This window comes from Narcine bancroftii, chromosome 2 (assembly GCF_036971445.1).
Source record: "Narcine bancroftii isolate sNarBan1 chromosome 2, sNarBan1.hap1, whole genome shotgun sequence".
Classification (NCBI taxonomy): domain Eukaryota; kingdom Metazoa; phylum Chordata; class Chondrichthyes; order Torpediniformes; family Narcinidae; genus Narcine; species Narcine bancroftii.
In genome coordinates this window covers 295,618,738-295,642,282 of record NC_091470.1, presented here as the reverse complement: position 1 = coordinate 295,642,282, position 23,545 = coordinate 295,618,738, and the positions used below count along the sequence as shown (strand labels likewise).

General features: G+C 35.7%; 1 protein-coding gene and 1 long non-coding RNA gene across 2 annotated transcripts in view; one reads left to right on the top strand and one right to left on the bottom strand.

Moving 5' to 3' along the window:
- Nucleotides 1-23,545, bottom strand: part of LOC138755444 (uncharacterized) — a 60,853-nt gene that overhangs the window by 5,553 nt on the left and 31,755 nt on the right. The window contains exon 3 of the long non-coding RNA XR_011352299.1: nt 12,847-12,913. This is a non-coding gene — a long non-coding RNA (uncharacterized lncRNA). The remainder of the gene's footprint in view (nt 1-12,846; nt 12,914-23,545) is intronic.
- rab2a (RAB2A, member RAS oncogene family) overlaps nt 1-23,545 on the top strand; it is a 77,606-nt gene that overhangs the window by 38,511 nt on the left and 15,550 nt on the right. Inside the window, exon 6 of the mRNA XM_069921421.1 lies at nt 11,292-11,403. Coding sequence (XP_069777522.1) covers nt 11,292-11,403 — 112 coding nt within the window. The remainder of the gene's footprint in view (nt 1-11,291; nt 11,404-23,545) is intronic.

Below are 23,545 nucleotides of genomic sequence, written 5' to 3'. Positions count from 1 at the left end.
ATAAAAGTTGGGAAGGGGAAGAGGAGAAAGAAGGCTAGCAGGTAATGGATACAAGTTGGGAGGGGAAAGAGGAGAAAGAAGGCTAGCAGGTAATGGATACAAGTTGGGAGGGGGAAGAGGAGAAAGAAGGCTAGCAGGTAATGGATACAAGTTGGGAGGGGGAAGAGGAGAAAGAAGGCTAGCAGGTAATGGATACAAGTTGGGAGGGGGAAGAGGAGAAAGAAGGCTAGCAGGTAATGAATACAAGTTGGGAGGGGGAAGAGGAGAAAAAAGGCTAGCAGGTAATGGATACAAGTTGGGAGGGGGAAGAGGAGAAAGAAGCTGAGAATTGATATAGGAGAAGGCATAGGGGGAAAAGAGGGCTCTCTTATAGGTGATGGAAAGGGCTGGGGAGGTGGAGGAAGAGAGGCAGATGAGGGAAAGTGATTGTCTGGGGACGGGAGTAAATGGAAATTGTAGATTAATGTTGATGCCTGGTTGGAGGCTGCTGAGACAGAATACAACGTGTGGTTCCTTCAGTTTACAAGGGGCCTCAAACTGGCAATAGATGAGGCCATGCTCAGACAGGTCACTGACAGTTGGATGTTGAATTGAAGTGATTGGTCAAAGGGACATCCTTAATATTGTAGCGAACTAAGCAAAGGTGCTCAATCAAGCAATCTCCAATTTGTGTTCATTCTCCCCAATGTAGAGGAAGGCATGTTGACTGCAACTGATGCAGTATGTGACTTCTGCAGATACACGTGAAGTGTTGCTTCTCCTGGAAAGATTGTTTGGGTACCCCAAATAATGGTGAGGGAGGATTAAGTGCAAGTTTAGCACTTGAGGTTACAGGGATAAGACCCAATGGGCCAATTGGTGGGGAGGAATGAGTGGATGAGAGACCATGGGGACTGTTGTTGATTTTTGACAATTTTGATAGCTGATTTGCTATACCATGTTTTGAAGCAAATGGTGAGCACTATGTGGTGTTACCCAGTTAAAGAAAAGTCATCTTTACTCTGTTTTTTCCAATGCTTCATCATTGGAATTGTCAAGTGAAGTCAGTATATTAATCTCTGGAAGCTTCATTTGTAAAGTAACAATTAACAAAAACTAAAATATCGGAATTTCAGTTAAAGCAGCTTTTTGTTTTGTCCATAAGCAGTATCTCAAGGTTTCATATAATAATCAGTTATGGTCCTGATGGACAACTGTTTATAGAGACTGTTCTCATAAGGATATGTGAAACTTGCATTTCATTTTGTTGGAGCAACAGAGAAGAAAAATGAGTACTATATTTGTTGGCAAAATGGCTCAAAAATATCCCCTGGGTCTTGTATGTGAAGCTGAAATTAAGTTGATAATGGTGAGTAATGCCAACAGTGATCATTGTCGCTGCATGGCTCACTAGATCACCACCATCTATTGTTGAGGCCTGGTGGCAGGCTGTCGGGGAGGGATGGTGGGGGGGGAGGGAGCGAGGCAGTGTCGGATCATTGTCGTGGGGCTGGTGGCAGGCTGTTGGGAGACTCTTGGCAGCCCACTGTCCCACCCTGAACTGGGCTGACAGCCTGCTCAGTCCCCTCAGTGATGCCACCACCCTGCTCCTTACTGAAATGGTCGGGGGTGGGGGGGTGCTAGGGTGGTCTTGTGTGCCATTAAAATACGGTACATCAAAATCAGGATTATTCAACATCTCAGAGTAAAATTGTTTTGGGATTGTTGCTTCCAGAAATGGATGCAATCAAAGAGAGCCTATTGGCTTTCTATTGTGCATCCAATCAATAGTACATAGTGTAGCCATATTTTGCAGTGAATGAAGCTTGGGCAAAAAGATTTAAATACCCACTGCATTACCATTGAGAGGGTGGAAGAATGGGAGAGGTTATTGAAGATTATAACTAATGTGGTGTGCCACATGATGACGTTGGGCTAGACTTGAATTCTCTCTCTCTGAAAAAATTTAAGAAGCCTGAACTGACTGCAAGAAAATAAAAGGGGAAGCTATTAGAAGGCCTACAAAACAATAAACAGTGCCCCCTAAGAAAGATAAATTGACTTACTTTTCAAGAACTTAAACAAGAAAAAGCTGATAAAGAAGAGGCCTACCTTGAAGACCTTGGTCAAGGTCTCCCCTGACAATGGCCAACTGCCACGGGTGAAGTGACACTACGCATGCGCAGAGCACAAAAAAGGAGGCAATTTTTAAAAAAGCTCAAGAATCCTCCAGCTCCAGTGATCAAGAGGAGGAGCAGGAAGAAGAAATGTATGCTGAACACAATTTTGGCCAAAAAAAACAGAAGAAAATAAAGGAGTCTTGTATATCTACGAAGAAGGTAGAGAGAATGCTGTCTCAAATGGAACAAAAATTTGAAGTGATGGACGCAAAAATTAAAGGTAATGAATTTGAAATTCAACATGTTTAAGAGCAAATGAGGTTCAAACTGAGGCAGCTGCAATTAAAGAATAATTAACTAAAAAAATTGATAAGTTAGAAAATTTAGGAAGAAGAAATAATATAAAAATTGTTGGACTAGAGGAAGGCGACGAAGGTCAAGATACGAAGACACTTTTACAATGTTGGATTCCGCAAACTCTGGGGTAACTGAATTTCAAGGAGATATTGAGATTGAAAGAGTTCATTGAGCATGACCCACCTAAGCCACAGCCAGATCAGAAGACATGTTTGATTCTGGGCAAGTTGCTTCATTATGAAGTGAGGGAGAAGATCTTGGAGCTGGCTGTGAAGCAAGCGAAGGAGAGACAATTGCCATTGATTTATAATGATGACAAGATTTTCTTTTATTCTGATATGTTTTGATTTGTTGAAAAAGAGAATTTAATGCTGTTAAAAATGTGCTATGGAAAAAAGGTTACAGTTTTGTTTTATTCCAGAGGGGAAGAAAGGTTACACTTTTGTTTTATTCCTGAGGATAATTTTTTTTACGGAACCTAATGAAGCAAACGTGTTTGCAGGTTCGTTGCCAAGAAAATGAGACAAAAACTGGGAGATATTTGAAGAGAGGAAGTGGAAAGATTGCAGTGGGGAAAAACTTAGTTTATACGAAAAAAAATAAAACAGACATAGCTTTTTTACAAGAAACACATTTGATGGAAAAAGAAAATCAAAAATTAAAAAGAGATTGGGTAGGAACAGTAATAGCATCTTCTAATTCTAAGGCTAAAGGTACAGTAATATTAATAAAAATTTACCAGTTAAAATATTGGATATTAATATAGATGTAGCAGGGAGATACTTTATTGGTGAATTTTCAGATATATTCAGAACAATAGACCTTAATGAATGTGTATGCACCAAATGTAGATGATGGCAAATTTATACAAGATGTCTTTATGAAATTATCAAATGCCAAGGGAAAAGTTATATTGGGAGAGGATTTTAATTTTGCTTGAGATCCTAAATTAGCTAGATCAGGAGATAGAATGATGAAAAATAACATAGAAAAAATGGTAAGAGATTTGATGAAAGATGTGGATATATGGAGAAAGATTTTTCTTTTTATCCTTTTCGATTTAAAACGTGTTCGTGGATAGGTATGTTTTTAATATCTGTACAACTTCAATATAGAGCACAAAGAATGGAATATCAAGCATGGGTTTTATCAGATCATTCACCTTTAATTTTGTCTATTTCATTGGAAGAAGAACAAAAGGTAGGCTATAGATAAAGGTTAAATACGATTTTGTTGAAGAAAAGGGAATTTTGTGATTTTTTGAGGCAACAGATAACATTTTTTCTAGATACTAATAAGAGTTCAGTTGTGAGTAAGTTTGTATTATGGGATTCAATGTAGGCATATTTGAGAGGTTAAATAGTAAGTTACACTTAAAAATAGAATATATTAAAGAAGTAACTCAATTAGATAAAGAAATTATGAAATTAGAGAAGGAAATTCAAGTACATAAAGATGAGAAGAGACAATAGTTAGAGTTAAAGAAATTAAGACTTAGAGTGGAGGGAGAGAAAGATAAATCAGAACACAACAAAAATATTCAGTTGGGTGAAGGGGCCCATAAAATTTTAGCATGGCAATTAAAAACGGAACAGATTTCTAGAACAATAATTGCAACTAAGAAATTATCTGGACAGATAACATAAAATGCAGACAATAAATGATAATTTAAAAGACTTTTATGCTAAACTTTATCATTCTGAATCTAAGAGATGATAATAAAATAAGAGTTTATTTGAGACAAATTAAATTACCGGTGTTGAAGGAGAACAAAAAGGTAAGACTGTCTGAGAATTTTTCAGAAAAAATGTTTGAGACTCTAATGTCTACAGACTGTTTCCCACCAGAATTTTATCAAGGGTTTAAGGAGCTGTATTGATGTAGGTATTAGGTCATATGAGAGATTAATGATCTCCCTGAATCTTTTAAAACTGCATTAATAACTGAAATTCAAAAAAAAGGAAAGATTGTTTACAGCTGTCTTCATATAGATCTATATCATTATTGAATATAGACTATAAAATTGTATCAAAATTGTTAGCTAATAGGCTAGTTGAATTTTTGACAAAATGAATAAATTTAGATCAGACTAATTTTATTAAAAATAGAAATGCAGCAGATAACAGTTAAATTTTTAAGTTTGGTAAATATAGCATAAAATAGGAAGATTTCCAAGATAGCATTAGATGCAGAGAAAGCATTTGTTCAATTGGAATGGGATTTTTTTATTTGACAAACTATTGTTTGTCAAGCTCATGCTTTTGGAATTCCAAATACTTTTATAAACTGGATAAAGGCATTGTATGATCAACAAAAAGCAAAAGTGATTACAAATAAACAAATCTCACAACCCTTTTTGCTTGAAAGGTCTTCTCGACAAGGTTGTATATCATCCTTTTTGTTTGCATTAGCGAGCGATTGAACCATTGGCAGAAGTAATTAGAACTGATAATGAAATTAAAGGATTTTAAATAGGTAATAAAGTACATAAAATTAGTTTATTTGCCGATGATGTGATAGTATATTTATCGAGACCAGAAATATCGTTAAATAAGTTGAATGAGAGATTACGAGTATGGGTTAGTATCGGGTTATAAAGTGAATGTTGATAAAGTGAAGTAATGCCTATGGTGGATATGGATTACTCAATGTAAAAGATTGACAAAATTTAAATGGCAAAATGAAGCAATTAAATACTTAGGAATTAAAATTAATAGAAATATAAGCAATTTGTTTAAACTAAATTATTTGACATTGTTTAAAAAAAAATTGGAAGAGGATTTGAAAAGATGGGAAGATTTACCAATAACGTTAATAGGACGAGTGAATTGTATTGCAATGAACATTTTTCCAAGAATACAATATTTGTTTCAATCATTCAAGTACCAGAATTTTTCTTTCAAAACTTAATTTAAATAATACATGTATTTCTTTTTTGAAAAGTTGGATGTCAAGAATTGGTTTAGAAAAATTGTGGAAATTTGATCAGGGTGGACTAAGACTACCAAATTTGAAGAATTACTTTAAAGCAGTTCAATTGAGGTTTTTGTCCTGTTATCAATGGGATGAAAAACCAGCTTGGATTCAAAATAGAAATAAATAAAATTGGTGAAATTATTCTGGAGTTAAATTTGTATAAATGGAATAGTGAGTAATTTAAAGGAACTAAAGATTTTTCCATATTGAAACACATTTTAAACATATGGAATAGAATTCATACTGAGAAAAAAGGAATTAAAAATAATCAATTATCAAAAATTTTGTTCTTTTTTCTTGTCTTTTGATCAATTAAAAGATTCATACAATTTTTGCATATTATCAATTAAAAATGCATTTGAAAAAAAGACTGGGAGCAGATTTGAGACTCCTTAAAGTCAATTTGAAGATGTATTAACAGATATATATGTTAAGAAATTTATTACTAATATGAATATAAAATCACAAGAAACTGCAAAGAAAAAAATATTTATATAAATCAAATCTGATGGGAGAAAGATTTAAATATACAAATTCAAGAAATTTGGTCAAAATTATTTTATGAAAGTGTCTTGAGTACAGTAAATGTTAGATATTATTTGTGTTATACTGCGCCCAAGTTAAAATGGACTTGATTCTAATTATTCAAATCAATATTTTTGATGTGCGAAAGAAAGAAGGGATTTTTTTGTATTCATTATGGTCTTGTACAAAGTGGAAAGGTTTTGGAATGAACTGAGTTTATTATTAGGGTAAATTATGAAGACAAAGATACCAAAGAATCCAAGAATATTTTTACTTGGAGATATTTATGAAAAGGAGATAAAATTGAAATTGGATAAATACCAAGAATTTTTTATTAAGTACTGCAATAGCAACTGCAGAGAAATGTATAGTGATATCATGTAAAGATGATAGAAAAGTGTTAAGTAGATGGTATAATGAGATGCAAAACTGTATACCTTTGGAAAAAATTATGAATAGTTTAAGGAATAGAGTTGAAAATTTTTATAGTATTTGGAAACCATATAGATAATTTTCAGTCCACCTTTTCTATCTTATCCACTCTTAATTAGTCATTTTTAATAACAATGATTGTATATGCTAATATCATTGCATATTAAATGGTAGGAGTTTCTTTAATTTCCTTTTCTTACTTTTGGATGGGATGGGGAGAAAATTATAGTGTTTTTGTATCATTGGATATTTGATGTTTTATTCATTTTTTTCCTTTAATGATGCAAACAATTTTCAAAAATTTAAAATTATAACTAATGCTTTGGAGTTACACTCTAAATTAAAATTTAGGGAAGCTTAAAAAGGTGCTTAGAGTATTATTAGTGAATGTAGTAGCAAAGATTAAAGTCTGAATTGAAAACTGAAAAATGCTAGAAATTCAGTCGATCAGGCAGCATCTGCACAAAGAAATAAAACTGATGTTTCACATTTTGGGTGCTTCGTCAGCACTGGGAAAGAAAAACAAATAATCAAAGGTAGTAGAGAAGGTGGGAGATGAATGGAGAAAAGGAAATTAATTTCCACTAAGGTGAGCTATAATTTGGCTGTGAACTTCAGATTTATACTTTGTTTTCATTTCCGCTCAGCTTTTGCTTTTCCCTTTTACTTTTGTACAGTTTGGTTTGTTGGGAAATCCAGGATATAAAGTTAATGATGTCTTGTTGCTGTAGTATTTGCATGGCTGGTCATTTTTGTGCAATATGGAGGATTTAATGATGGTAATATCATTGAATATTATCTGCAGACATGTTGCAGAGATAACAATGGAATTGTACATAATCAGAAATGATCCTTGCTTTGACCTTTGATGGAATGAGGGTCATTGTTGAAGCATCTAAAAATGATTGGACCAAGGACATTACTCCAAATAATTGCTGCTGATTTGGGGACTTGAGGAACAGTTACAAGGAAAGGTGAGAACTTTGTTCCCTGGAGTACAGAAGAATGAGGGAAGATTTGATAGCGGTATATAAAATTGGCAGGTATAGAGTAAATGCAATTTGGCTTTACCAGAGGTTAGGTGGGATACAAACCAGAGGATGTGGTTTAGGGGTGAAAGGATAAGTGTTGGGGGAACTTCTTCACACAGGGAGTGTGGAATGAGCTGTCAGCTGAAGTAGTGAATGTAAGATCAATTTTAACATTAAAGAAGCATTTGGACAAGTACATGGATAGGTGTATGTAGGGATAGGGACTGGGTGCAGGTCTGTGGGACTAGGCAGAATAATAGTTTGGCTCAAACTCAAAGAGCTCAAGGGCCTGTTTCTGTACTGTAATGTTCTCCAGTTCTGCGATGTTCTGGGGCTTAGATGACTTCTCCAACCACAGCTAGCTTCATTTGTGGTGTATTTTCTCTTTATTCACTTTTATCAGGGCCCCTGAATTCCACACTGTCAAATCCTACCTTAATGTGAGGGGACTTTTACTGGAATTCAGGTCTTTGGTTCATGTTTGGAGCAAGGTCCTGTCAATCCAAGGTGATTTGAATAGAATTGTCAACCAAAAGTGAAGCAGAATCAAGAGAGAGTGATTTCTTCATGCAGGAGAAGGGAGGGAGAGAACAATATTTCTGAAAGAAAGATGATAGAAAGTACAACTTGGTAAGATAATTTTATTTAGTGTTTGATGGAGGAGATGATTTTAAAGTTAGAATGAGAGTGTTTGATTTGATATTTGCATGAGTGAAAATGGTTAAGCAGCAGCACGTGAACGGAGTTCTCTTTTAGAAACTTCTGAGACAAGGTTTTGTGAATTTTTTTCCCCCATAGCATTTGCTGTGATTGCCTGTAATAGGTGTGAAATTGGTTTTTGAAAGTGGGAAGGAGCATGTACATTGCCAAATTTAAGAACTTGATCAGAAATTGACTGAAGAATTTGGAAAATGCTGCAAGTTCCCACCAACAAAATTGAACAATAGTATGCTACAGCACATAGTCCTTTCAGCCCATCTGGTTTGTGCTTAGCTATTCATTCCTCCTTGTCCCATTGACCTCCATACCCTCCCATCCATGTACTGATCCAACCTTCTCTTAAATGCTAAAATCAAAGTCGCATCCACCACCTCTGCTAGCAGCTCGTTCTACACCATCACCACTCTGTGTGAAGAAGTTCCTGAAAATGTTCCCCGACATGTTTCACTTTTCAACCTCAAGCCATGTCCTCTAGTTTCTATATCACCCAACCTCCGTGGAAAAAGCCAGTTTGCATTTATTCTATCTGCACCCTTCAAAATGTTGTATACCTCTAGCAGATCTCTTAATTCTCCATGATCCAGGGGATAAAGTCGTAACCTATTCCATCTTTGCCTACAACTTAGCTCCTCAAATTCTGACAAAATCCTTGTAATCTCTGCACTCTTCCATACTTGTTATATTTTCTATAATTAGATGTCCAAAACTGTGCACAATGTTCTGAATTTGGTCTCGATGTCTTCAACATAACATCCCAACTCCTGAACTCAATAATTTGAATTATGAAGGCCAAAGTGTCAAAAGCGTTCTTTATGACCCTATCTACTTGTAATGCCACTTCTAAGGAATTATATAATCTGTTTTCGTCTGTTTTGACACATTCTCCAGTTCCTTGCTGGTATGTCCTCCCAAATTGCATCACCTCACACTTGCCCAATTTAAATTCCATCTCTATCTGAGATGACCCCACTTCAGAGGCCACATACCATTCAAGAGTGTTGATCATGTCCACAGAATCTCCAATTTGTTCTCTTAACTATTGAATCCCCTATCCAGATACCTCCAGCCTACTAGAGCTCCCAACGCCTCAACTGTGAACTCTCTCTCACTTTGGTCCTGCCATGTGCCTACCAGAACTCCTGAGTGCTCGGCTACCAACTGCTGCCTAGGCCCTGGCTGCTGACTACTGCTGAGGTCCCAACCAGCCTCAGTCCAGAGCTTCCAACACCTATTCGCCACATGGCTCCTGATGATGCATTCACTTACTGCAGACCTCACTCCTGGATCCCACAGACTCATCAATCTCCTCCTCCATCCCCCCACCACCACTCCTTACCTTTTCCTATCCTCCTACACCTCTCCTGACTCTACCCCCATCTCTCCCTCTGAGCTCCCCTTTTCTTCGCAGCCCTCAGGCCCTCTTATTTCCCCTTTTCATCCAGTGATCCCCCTGCCCTCCCCCTCTGTCCTCACCAACCCTCAAGGACCCCCATCACCCAGGCTATGCCCTCTTCTCTCTGCCTCCATCAGGAAAAAGTTAAAGGAGCTGAAGACGAGCATTCAGCAGTGCAAGGACAGCTTCTTCCCCTGCTGCCATCAGATTCCTGAATGATCAATGAACCAAAAAACTGCCTTACTTTAACTTTTCATGCACTATTTTCTATTGTTGTAAGGTGGCTTATATGAATGTTTGCATTGGTGTTGCTGCAAAACAATGAATTTTGTGACTTGTTCATTACAATAAATTCCTGTTTTGCTAAGTCCAGGCTGCTGTGATTTAATATTTGAGGAGGGCTCTCCCCTTTTGAAGTTTAACTCCTGCTTTGTTAATATTGTTATAACAGGAAGAATTCAAAGAATGTGCATTAAATATCTGCTTCCAATTCAATTATCTCTGGCTATTGGTACTAACAAAGATAATAGATATGTAATAACATTTCAGTTTTGAACAAAAACGACCTCTTAGTAGTTAGTAGCCAACCATTTCATTTCTGATTCACACTCACATGTCTGTCCATGGCCTTGTGTACTATCCCAACCAGACCACCTGCAGATTAGAAGAACACCCTCCAGCCAGATGGCATGAACATTAACTTTACTGCCTTCCATTAAACCTGCTTGCCCTTTCTTTCCCCTCCCCCTTTTTTCTTTCCAGTTTTTCCACCCTCCCAACCATCCCTCCTCCCTTCATTGCTGGTGTCCCCTCCCTCTTCTCCACCTATCATCTCCTGCCTTTGCCACCCCCTTCCCCCTCCATTCTTTTGATCAGCATTTTCTCATATTTTGAAGGGCTCCAGTCCGAAACATCGGTTCTGTATCTTTACCTTTGCTACATCAAGGACACTATTTGACCTGCTGAGCTTCTCCAGCATTTTGTGTTTTTACTTCAACCATGTGTCTACAAATTTTTGTGATTTACTTTGTTTTGAAAGATCAACCTGAAATTTTTGTTTTTCCACCAATGATGCAAGGCCTGATGAATATTTTCAATATTTTCTGTAATAAATGTTTTCGTTTGTCATTTTCATTACGGAGAGAAGGCGAGGACGGGGTACTGAACTTTAAGATCAGCCATGATCTCGTTGAATGGCGGAGCAGGCTCGAAGGGTCGAATGACCTACTCCTGCTCCTGTCTTCTATGTTTCTATGGCCCATTGATGGGGTTACGGTGTCATGCATTTTTTAAATGTGTTACTGTATGTATTACCTGATAGCAGGTGGGATTCTAGTTTTTAAAAAATCATTGGATAAAAGGATTTTTAAAGTAGTTTTAAATTCTATTAATTTGTCTGCAGGTGTGTTTTGTAGAAGATCAGAAAAAGGGTCAGAAATTGTGTATCTCATTGTGTAAGCTTCACACAAATTTCTGTGCAATTGCAAGCATCCATGAGTAGGGTACCTTCCCATTCACATTGGGGACTAGGTATGCCGATTCAAAATGGATCAGCAAATTGTACTACCTCACTGGGCGGTTCATTTCTGGGTCAATTTGGCACCACCCCCCCCCCCACCCTCAACCATTTCGGGAGTGTTCACATTGAAGGTGATCTTGTAAATTGATGGTTAATTTTTGGGTTCAAGTGCCAGTGTGAAGGGGGTTTTTTGAAAAATGTAAAAGGATTTTTAAAAATTAATAAAAACTGTTTTTTAGTGATTTGGAGTCCAGACGGGAAGTGAAGAAGGATGAAGGGGAGGCTTTTGCAAGAGAACATGGCCTCATTTTCATGGAGACTTCTGCAAAGACTGCTTGCAATGTTGAAGAGGTAAGGGGGTTTGCTATTTAAAAGATGTTTTTTGTATTTGAAAGCAATTTTGTTTATAAAATATTGAAAGTGCCTTTCAAACCAGAGCTTCCTTGGGGCCCTTCTGCAGTTTGGGTTAATTTCATTGGGGCTTGATTGAAAAGGAACAAATAAGTTGTGGGACTTGGGAAATATTATGCTTAATTTTGCTAACTGTCATTTTTGTAAACACATTTTCAGCAATCTTAACCTCTCTTGCTTATAATGGAGAAACAACCTGTTAAATTTGATGTTACATGATTCAAATATAAATTATCTGCATAATTGTTAAGCTCATCTATAATTTTCAATTTTTAAGGTTAAACAAATATTTTAATATTCTCAATCTGCTTATTTCTGCATTAATTAAATTTCCATTGACTAACTGATTTATTGTAACATGAATAGTATCTATTAATAGTGGCTGCCAAACATGATCTGTTGTTGGTTAAGGATAAAATACTGTTTTTCAGAACAAAATTAAAGAATACATGTGTCCATACCTAATTTTCTCCAAATGGTCAAATTCATCATGGTGAAAAGATCAGTTCCAGAATTTGCTAGTCTCTGAAATTACCTGCTCAATTAATATCATAGATGCCAACTGAATCAGCCAATCACTATGTCACTGCAAGAGTTACTGATACGGTGAAATATTCTCTGCAGGTATTCAAATCACTTTTCCTGAAATTGCTGTTTGTCACAAGCCTTTGAAAATTGGCATTATTAAAGAGACATTACTCCTTCTGTCATTCCAGGAAATTCACGTCTATTATCACATCACTACAGTTCATTTGTTCAGATGCCTTGCCATTTGGCGCGGGTGATCATGTGTCTTCATCCATCACGGTTCTGACCCTCTGAATTGCAGATGTTGCCTCCCCTGTTTCTAACCATGATATTAATTCATCTATCATTTTCATTCTATGTCTGCCTCTTTAAGTTCATGATTATATAAGGGAAGAATACTGAAGTGGTTTCCCATTGCCACCTTCAGTTGCATTGTCCATTCTGGATGGCCCAATGATCAGCAGATTCATCTCCCAGCATTTTTAATTTTACAACCATAAATTCCAAATTGTAGATCTAAAAAGAAAAAAAATCCACCATTTGCAATCCAGAGCTTCACGTGACCCTGACTGGGAGGCTAAATAGGTATTACACCTTACCCAAGAGTGACCTGTAGGCTATCGGATGGAAGGAGTACCTTACACCGCCTTTTGCTGAGCAATTGCACGGCAGTGGGGTCTGACAATTTAGCAAGTAATCACTTCCAACCACCATCGACACAAATATGTAGTGTGAAATTTTCACAGCATTTACAAATTCATAGCATACTGGCAAGAGAACACATCATTGAGTTGAAATGGCACAAGTTGTAGGAGAATGTGATTGACAAGGATTACAGTGTCTGCAGAGTCTTACCCTGGTATGCTGCTTTCCTTCTCTGAACTCGCAACTTGTGTTTGTATTCTTCACAAAAGTACTATGGCTTAAAAAAACAAAAGTAGATGAGGATACCTTTTTTTAAAAATAAAGGCAAGAAATATTAGAGTTAAACAAAGTCTTGCAGGCACTATGATTGTAGTTCAATACAAAGAAATAATGGAGAAACTAGTGTTTCTCAAGTACTTCTGCAAAAAGTCATGCAACATTTTTTGTGTAGCAGATATGCGATCAACATTTCAGGCCTGAGTCCTTCATTGAGGTATGAGCAAAGAGCAGACAGATCTTGACGATGGGTTCAGGCTCACTGTTGGTTAAATATCTTTGTTGCACGAGGAATGCTGCACCACTTGTGTGTATTGGCAGGAAATGTTACTCATTTTTTAAAAATTGTATTTCTAATACTATTCCATTAAAATTGTCTTAAAAATTAAGTGTCCACTTTTTCAACTGTACATGGAGTTTTAACTTTGCAGCTTTTGATTTTGTATCTTGCCACTAGAGGTCAGTATTTTGCACTAAAACATGATCAGATTAAGACATCTAGCAAAACAAGAGCTGAAGTTGAGACCATTGAAGGGGTCAAGCCTGAAACTGGTTATTTATCTTTATCTTTGCTACAAAATGAACATTGAAGAGCTGAGTTTCTCCAGCTTGTGTTTTTACTTCAACCACACTGTTTGTAGACTTTTGTGTTTTGCAAATGATTCTTGATGCCTGAGAATGCAAATCATTTTGAATTGCACATCACTTTTTCAGAAGTGATCTTGCCATAATTTAATGCACAGGTTTCATGAATGAGTTGAACTGCACACCGGTTGGATTTGTTCAAGATGCACGAACACTTTGGAAAAACTCAAGTCCAAGAAGCAAACAATTTCAGGTTATTTTCTTCAAATTGCAAATGGTGTTCGAACACGTTAGTTTAGATATTTTCTACAGAACATGGAAATCTAGAACAATATAGGCCCTTCGGCCCATAGTGTTCTGCTGACCTAATAACCTATTCTTACAACTGCCTTGAATTTCCCTTCTGCGTAATCCTCCATTTTTATCTCTGTGTACTTATCTATAGTCTTAAGATATTATACCTGCTTCCACCACCATTGCCAGCAGTACATTCTGTATGTGGAAAACATGCCTGTTACACCCTCTTTCTCCCACCCCTGTACTTGCTTCCAAGCATCTTAAAAAGTATGGCTCATCATATTAGCCATTTCAGCCCTGAGGGAAAAAGCCTCTGGCCAGCCACGTGATCATCATCTTGTACACCTCTTTCAGGTCACCCCTCATCCTTTGTTGCCACAAGGAGAAAAGACCAAGTTCACTCGATGTTTTCATGAGACATACTCTCCAATCCAGGCAATATCCTTGTAACTACCATATTCCAAATCAGGTCTCACTATTGTATAGCTGGAGCATTACCTCAGAGCATTTGAATTCTGTCCTACAGTTAATGAAGGCCAACATACCATATGCCTTCAGCTCAGTATGTCCCATGGACATGGACCCCAAGATTTCTCAGTTCTTCCACACTACTCTGAATACTCACATTAACTTTGTATTCTGCTTTACATTTGACCTACCAAAATGAATAATTACATACTTTCCTGGATTAAACTCCATCTCCCACTTCTCAGACCAGCTCTGCATCCCATCAATTTCCCTTTATAACCTTTGGCTATTCTCCAGGCTGACCATAATGCTACTAACCTTCATGTCATACAAATAATTTATAAAATTCTCAGAATGGGTTCCAGAACTGATCCCTGAAGAGCACCATGCAGAATATGAATCATCTACAATCTTTGCTGGGCAAGCCAATTCTGTATCTACAAAGCAAGGCCTCCTTAAATTATATGGCTCCTTATTTCTGAATGAGCCTTGCTTGGAGAACTGGTACACAATGTCTACCACTTTACCTTCATTAGTTTGCTTTATGTCCTCAATGAATTCAATCAGGCTTGTGAGACTCAACCTTCCTCTGACAAAGCCAAGCTGACTACTTGTAATCAGATTATGCCTCTCAAAATGCTTGTAAATCCTGTCTTTCAGGATATAATTTCTTGTAATTAACAATTCCTATCTCAATACATATCTTTTATTAATCATCTGATTTTGTTACAACCTATTTTTATTTCTCTCAATAAAATTAATACAGAAACTTTTGGTCCCAAGGCACAAGCAGGAATTTTAAATTTGTCACATTAAATAGCCACTACAGTATAGCTAATATGCATGTGTTCTTAATAGGCTTCAGAATTAGATTCCTGCTTGCTTTCATTATTACTCCTGCCTCTGTTATAACTTGGATGTGCCTGAAATTTTTCTCATGGTTTATTTTTTTTTTAAATCATGCCCTTTTAGTCTTGGCATTGGTATGGCCTTCTAGTAGTTTTGGTACAGAATAATTGGATCTTAAAAAGTTCATATGATGGCATTTCACTCTTGGTGACCCAATTTAGTATATTCTAGGAAATGCAACTTTTTTCTGAAGAATAATATCATTATGAAATAAAATTCTTAATCTTGTTTAGAGAAAGTACCTTTTGATCATAAGTATTGAAGCATTTTTTCAAATTTCAGCCTCAGCTAAACTCTTTTTTTAAACTTTAAGATTTTATAACATGAAAAACATATAGGATTACATTTTAAAAAAACTAAGAATAAAATAATAAAATTACAATACAATATCAGTAATCTAAATAAACTATACCCTCCCCAATAATTATTACACATTAATAACCCACTCAAATTAGTCCAACCCCCCTTCCCCCAAAAATAAAGAGTGAAGATTAATAAAGTTAATAATATGTGAGAAAAAAACCCACTTACAAAAAAACAAAAACATAACTGATTAAAATACTAAAAAAAAGAAAAGTAATTAATACTAAAATATCAGACTTAAAAAACATATTTAAATCAAACTTAAATGCATATATTTAACAAACGGAGTTAAGATGAAACATATATTTAACTCAAACTTAATATAAAAAATTAGTAAAGTTAGTAACATTATCTATCAAAAATTCTTAAACAATAATCAATTCTTAAAAAAAAATTGTAGCATGGAAAAAAGATGAAAAAAAATCCTTTCTCTATAGAAATAAACCTTCACCAAATATCAACTAACTTCACATCTATCATCATATTAGTCACATAAACCACCATCTTAAAACAAAATTCAAACCTCATTAAGCATTGTACAATTCAATTTTAGTACTCTTCCACCATTTTTCCCTTTTACTCTTAAATAGTTATCCAATACAAGCTCCAATACCACATTTAAATATCCCCAATCATTACGTTAAAATTCAAATATCCGAATAATAAAAACACATCTACAACGAAATCTATATCTTCAACAAATGGAGCATAAACCACAAACAAAATTCAAGCCTCATTAAAAATTGTACAATTCAATTTATAACTTTCACCATTATTCCCTTCATTCTATAACTAAAATAGCAAAATAATATACACCAGAATTACCACTCCTTTCACCTTAAAGTTAAAGAAAAAATATATTAAAAAAAACTATCCATCCCATTCACATTTAAATTTCAGATATTCCTTATCTACTGAATAAACTTTACAAAAAAAACCACATCAATTTTTAGTTTTTTAAACAATCAAATACTTTCTTATGCTTTTTTTTATATTTATAACAAAAAAAAACCCCTTCACTCTTTAATCTAATAATACAAAAAAAAAGAAAAAAAAACAGGTAGGAGGTTAAAAATACCCCCTCCCGCCTAAACCACGCAATGTGGTAATTCCCAAAAAAAAATGGGTGTGAGATGACTCACACGTAGCAGATGACTTTCAGGAAATCGTGCCTATCCAGTTCTCTCCCCCAACTCTCACTTCATCTTAAACTAACATCATCATTATTTAATATCCCTTTTTTCTTAAAAAAAAAACATTAGAAAAAAAAAAAGGACAACTCTTCTTTTAATCAGCTCCAACTGCCGAGTCACCATTACAACCATTCCTTCTTGGAGCACGGCTCTTTTCTTCCATCTCTTGTCTCCTTAGAGATCACGGCGGACTATGTCTCTGTTGAAACTGAGTAATTGGCAGCTCTTGAGCAAATGCTATAGCTTCCTTTGGAGAATCAAAGAACTTTGGTTGGCAAACATCTTGAAAAACCTTCAAAACAGCTGGATATCTAAAGGTTGCCTTATAACCTTTCTTCCACAACAACTCTTTAGCAGGATTAAATTCCCGTCGTTGGAACATAACTTCTTGACTCAAATCCGCATAGAAGAAAACTCGATTATTTTGAATCATCAAGGGTGATTTTCTCTGTTGTGCATTTCTAATAGCCACTCGTAAAATTATTTCTCTGTCGTAATAATTCAAGCAACGAACCAAAACAGGTCTTGGACTTTGACCTGAAATAGGTCTTCTACGCAAGGCTCTGTGAACACGTTCCAGTATTATACCTTCCGGGAAATGTTCTTGACCCAACACCTGCGGAATCCATTCATTAAAAAATTTTCTTGGGTCTGGTCCCTCCATACCTTCCGGCAAACCAATAATCTTTATATTGTTCCGTCTGGATTGGTTTTCCAAATAATCAATCTTTTTCACCAAATTTTTATTTTGAGTTTGTAAGTCTTCGACCATTTTGGTCACATCAAAAACTTGATCCCGTATTTCGTCTATATCTTTACACGAATTAAATTTATCTCTCACTTCAAGCTTAAAAGCTCCAAACTCAGCCATCTGTTGAGAATGTATTTTCACCAAAGTATTAAACCTAGTACCAAGTTCAGTCATAATCTTGAATAATACCTGCATTGTATAAGATAATTTAGATTCAAGATTCACAAAAATCTTTTCAATTGGAAGAGATTTTGGCTCAACAGATTCCTGTTTCTTCTCCAAAGGATCTTCTATTCCTTCCTTCATTCTGGTTGCCTTCCTTGTAGTATGACTGCGTGTGGAAACCCCAGCCACATCCTCTCCAGCAATGACTGGAAGACGCTGGCTGGGGTTTTCCCCAGTCCATAATGTATTAAATTCTCCCAGTACATCAAGTTGTATAGGTTCTTGTATCTCAAAAGATGCAGTTTGCAGCGCCACCTCTACAGCTGACAAATGCCTTTGAGTAACTCTTTGTTCTAAAGGCTGTTTGGCGCCCTCTTTAGGGGGCTCTACCGATGTAACATAGAGCTCTACATCCGAACACTGTACCTCTCTCCTGGGATCCATTTCACTCTGAGTCCCGGTCGGTGTCTTTCCTGTAGGTAGGCTCCAAAACTTGAACTTTTGGAAAATGTAGTTTTTTGATGATCTGTTGTCGTTTTTTTTTGCTCTTTTCCACCAATTGTACCATCATAAGTTAAATTAACAGCACTGAAATTATCTAAACTTTTAAAGAATTTTAACGGGCATTTCTAGACAAAACAATAAGATAGAGTCAGGAGAGGACTGGAAGACACGTCTGATCCTTATGCCATCTTGCCACGCCCCCAGCCTCAGCTAAACTTTCGATAGCAATTGCTGTGTCGTTGGGTCAGTTTGCAATTTTGTGCACACTGAAACAACCTATTTAAGTGTGATCTACATGAGATATTTGCCTTCATTGTAATAAATCCTCAGTAGCCCTGATCTTTTGCTTTTACAATGTAACATTTTAATGTACCATTTAAAATACTTTGTACTGCTCAAATATTAAATTATGGGAACTATTTTTCTATGGCACTCATTGATTTTTTTTTCCCCATCAGGATTTGAAAGTTTTACTCTGATTCAGAAACCCTCTTGTTTAGCCTATCGAAGCTCATTATTAAAATTTGTGAAATAACGGTCAGACTTGGGAAGGTTCCAGTGAAATGCACTGCCTGGTTAAGATACTGTACTGATCCAGGCTATTTTTCTTTTAAACTCTTTTGTCTAAGCTAAACTTACTATTTGTTCTAAGGTAAATTGTTTCTGGGTTTAAAAATTTGCATTATTAAAAAAAAAAATCAGTACTGGGTAATTAAATAGCAATGTGTGAATTTTAAATTTGTTAGATTCCTGGATTCTGAGGTCAACAAAGCTTGACTCTGTTGTTCATTGACATGAAAGAAACAGTTTGTATGAAACTAAATAAATCCAAGTCATGTTATAGAAACTAAAGTTATACAGGAATTTTAAAAAAAATATTTAAGATTAATCATCACAAACAAACAACAATTACTACATCTAGATACATATATAGTATGATCACTCACTTATTTATAAATATATGTAAAACCCCAACCTCCCAACTAACACCCTCCCTCCTCCCTACCCCAACTATGAACAAAGGAAAAGGAGATCACTATTTAATCTTAAAATTTTATAACTAAAAAGCTTCTTGGCTGCAGAAGTAAAGACATCCGCTGGAGCGGACTGAGACCTCACTTTAACATCAATAGCTTTCAGTTAAGGGCTCCAAACTTTAATTAAAAAAAATATCTATCTCTCAAATTATGTAATTTTTTTTTTCTAAAGGAATACAGGCTTTCATTTCATTATGCCATCTTTTCATCCCGAAATTTGAATCAGATTTCCTCGTAATAGCTAAGTACTTTTTAGAAACCGCTAATGATAAATGTAAAAATTCAATTTGATACACATTTAGTTTCAATTTTAAAGCCGTTGATTTAGTATCTCTTAACAAAAATAACATTTGATCAAAAGGTAAATGTATTTTTAATATCTGCTCTAAAAATGATTTAATTTCCAACCAAACACTTTTAACCTTCAAACAAATCCATGTCGAATGGGAGGAAAAAAAGTACCTACTTCTTGACTGTTATACAGGAATTTTGATAGGATGATTATGAAATGCCTTTCTGTGTGTTGTATTTAGCAATGTAGTCATCAATTTATAAATTGTCACCAAGAAAGGTTGAAAGTCAGTGAAATTGAATTTAAGTTGCATGAAAACAAGGAGAAAATTGTACCCCAAGTCTTCAAATGCTTGACAGCTATTTAAAAAAAAGGCTTTAAGTTTTTTGTGAAGTTTTTTTTAAACCTCATTACCTCACCCTTTCAGATGTTGGTTGCACTGCTAAAATAAAATACTAAATTATGCACAATCAATTCCAGACATGTATTTTACTGTCCAAATTCATAAGTGAATTTGATTTCGATCTGTTCCCTAACTGTGTTCAGTGTTTTATAAAACAATTAAAAGAAAGAAAAAAAAATCAAAACTTGCTTTTCTCTGTACCATATTAACCTTTTTCTTATGGAGTTATTGGTTCCTTTCATGGTTTGCTGAACATTAGTACAGTTTTCTCTCCATATCTTGTTTCAAATGTAGCTAATTTTGAAATATTTAATATTTAAAATTATGACAAGTAGGAAAACACTTGGTGGCGAAAGCTACCACACAAATAGTATGCATATGGCACATTTTAATTTGGTAAAACCACAAAATAATTCAGTATTTTTGAGTTTTATTTGACAGCAAGCCACAGTAGAATCTTGGACTTTGAATTTGAAACAGCTTGAAGCAAGAAAGTGAGATGGAGAGAGGAAATTCTGGAGCTTGAGACTATGATAAATGAAAATGTATACTAGTGGTGAGATTGAAGTTTGGAGATGATTGAGGCCCGAGTTGGAGGAACACAGGCTTGGGTAGAGTTCTGAGATGAGTAATATGGTAATAGAAGATTTGAAAACAGATGAGAATTTATCCCAAAGTTGCTTCCAGTCTTTAGCAAAAGAGCTCCTGTATACTTTGTAATACATTTAGCACCAATATGTATATTGTAAAGTTTACCAAACAGAGAGATAAACTAGAGCAAATTAAGAAATGCTGGGGGAATGCAGCAGGTTAGGCAAGAGCCAAGGGTAGAAATAGTTGGTCAACGTTTAGAGACAGGACCTTTTTGTCGAGAATGAGTTAGTTTCACAGGTTGACACAAGATCAGAAGATGATTTTAATGTAAATTTAGTGTGGGAAGGCATGGTGGGATTGGATGCAAATGGATTAAAGTAGGCCTAGCCCACACATGTCAAACTCAGGCCCGCGGGCCAAATTTGGCCCGTGATATAATTATATTTGTCCCGCAAGATCATATCAAATATGTATTAGAGCTGGCCCGCTGGCCGCTGCGCCAGTATAGCGCATGCACAGCTAATACTACAAATCCCAGAATGCTTTGCAAATGTGTTGACACCAGCCTGTCAGCCCACTAATTGCTCCCACCTCCTCTCTTTACTTTCATTGGCATCTGCGACCTGTCGCCTAACTCACATGTAATAAACCCCTTACGAAAAATGGCCAAATGAAAGACAGAAAACAGGACCTTTCAAGACAGGGGGGAGGCAGACTATATGTTCATCATTTTAAAAGACAAACCTGTTTGTCATTGAAGCAAGTTGATATTTTTTTGACTTGTTGGCTTGTGAAAAAAAAATTTAAAAGGAGCTTAAAGGCTATAGAGAAATATTATTTATTGAATATTTTATTTCTCATTTGTTAATGCTTCTTCTGGAAAGAGTTTAACCAAAACTATTATTAAACATTTATTTTAATAAGAAAAAGTTTAACATTACATATGTTGAAAGAAGAGAAAACATGCAGATGTTGTTGAAAATTTTCAATAAATATTTAGTTTGGCCCACGACTTAGTCCAAGTTTTTAATTTTGGCCCTCTGTGAATTTGAGTTTGACACCCCTGGCCTCGCCCCTTGAGTATTTTTAAATTATACTGTTTTTTAAACAAGTTTTTTGAAAAAAAGTAATTTGTTACATGCCATTTTTCTTTCAAAACATGTTTTTTAAATGTCTCTTAATCATGCCCATAATACATTTCAACATTTTCACTGATGGCATGTCACTGTTCTTGAATAACAATTTTATATTGCTGAATTAATTCCCTAAGTGAACTTTGTTTTTCTCACTTGCTATCTCTGCCCTACTACAACTTATCTACACTATTTTGCCACCTAACACTATTCATCTTTTAAAAGGGAATAATTCTCCTTTGCTTGCAATACTTCAAAGTTCTTTAACAACTTTAATGTAAGTCTTTTTTTCAACTCTGTGCATAAGATACCATATGTTAGAAATGTTGATCAATTTATATCCTTTTATTTTATGGTAATTGTCAGTGTCTAAATTTTTACTTGTATTTTTCCATTTTTTTTTCATTGCCAACAAGGGCCATTTGCATTTGATTTACCACATTAAAATCAGTAATTGAATGAAAGAAGATGTAGATTAAAATCTGAATTCTAAATTATAAAAGTGATTTACCTGACTTGTAAACCTAACCCCTAAATTGTACCCCTAAATGGTGGCATATTATTAGGAAAGACTGATTTTCATTTGTCACCAGGAACATAAGGGACAGACTAATGGAATGCAATATCAAAAATTCTGTAATAACAATAAAAATGTACATTTTGGTCAAGGAAACCAGATACAGGTATTAACATTTCTGCTTGAAGCAGTTTTCCTTGTGTCATCGGTACATTTACAAAAAACTAAAATTTTATGAACTGTATGGTTTTCTCACTGTATTAACTGAATAATGTACGTAATCTGCAAAAATGGATGTACATTATGTGTATTTTGACTTCTGTCCACTGTTGATGCTTTTAACAAAAGCAACCTATTTAAATAATGTTTTAAGATGGTAGTGGGAACTTCAGGTGAAGACAAATATCCCAAGAATGGTTTGAGTATGAATGAGCTTGTCTGTAAGAATACTAGAGATTAAAGTCACTTGGAAAAAGAGCTGGTATGTCTAAGGTGAAAATTATTTAAGAGTTCTGGATTTGTCAAAATTTAAGTAGTACTGTTACGAATCCAGAGGACCCAAAACCACAGCAGCATTAGATATTCACCAAGACAAATGGTAAGTTGCTTTTAATTATCTTTAAACATGAAAATAGAATCACACTTTAACTTAACGCTATTGACTTAACCTAACTTAACCCACTTCTAATTCTAAGCACACGTGTATGTAATGCATGTGTAAGTTCAGTAAAGTTATTTGGTTTACAGTCCAATCTCACTTCTCATTCCTCCAAGTTCACTGGTTTCAGGCAATTCTTATACTGTGCACAGAATTTAACATTTATCAAGTTCACTAGGCTTTAGTGCTTGAAAGGTAAATGGTTACTGCTCAGGAAGGTTCTTGTTGGTTTTCAGAGAGATATTTGTTGTTCCAGGACATCCACAACTGATGTAATTCCATCGGTCACCTCAGTGTCTTGCTGACAAAACTTGCCCCTTCGGGGTTCTCCAGATGATAACTTCTTTCTTTCCAGTCACCACAGAGTTCCTTTTTGTTTCCCTTATTCCAAGTAAAACATTAAGCAACCAGTCCTCTCCTCTTGCATGAACCAGGGCTTTGACCAGGCCATCTTCCAAACAGGCTTTCCGGCTTGTCCTGTTCCAGTCCCAGCTACTTCTGCTGGCTGTAACACTGTACAAGTGACCTCTCCCTCTCCCTGAGAAATAGCCTGTTTGACTCTGCTTGCAAAACCACAAGACCCTCTTAGAACAGCAAGCTCTCTTCCACACAGCAGCAGCTCTGACATGCTCTTTCATCTGTTGCCTTTTGTAAACAACAATCCATTAATGAAGTATCTTGAGCACTCTTCAAAGCTCTTGCAAAAGCTGCGAGGCCCTGATATGTCTAGTATTGGGCAGAGCTCCAGTATTTTAAATAAGATC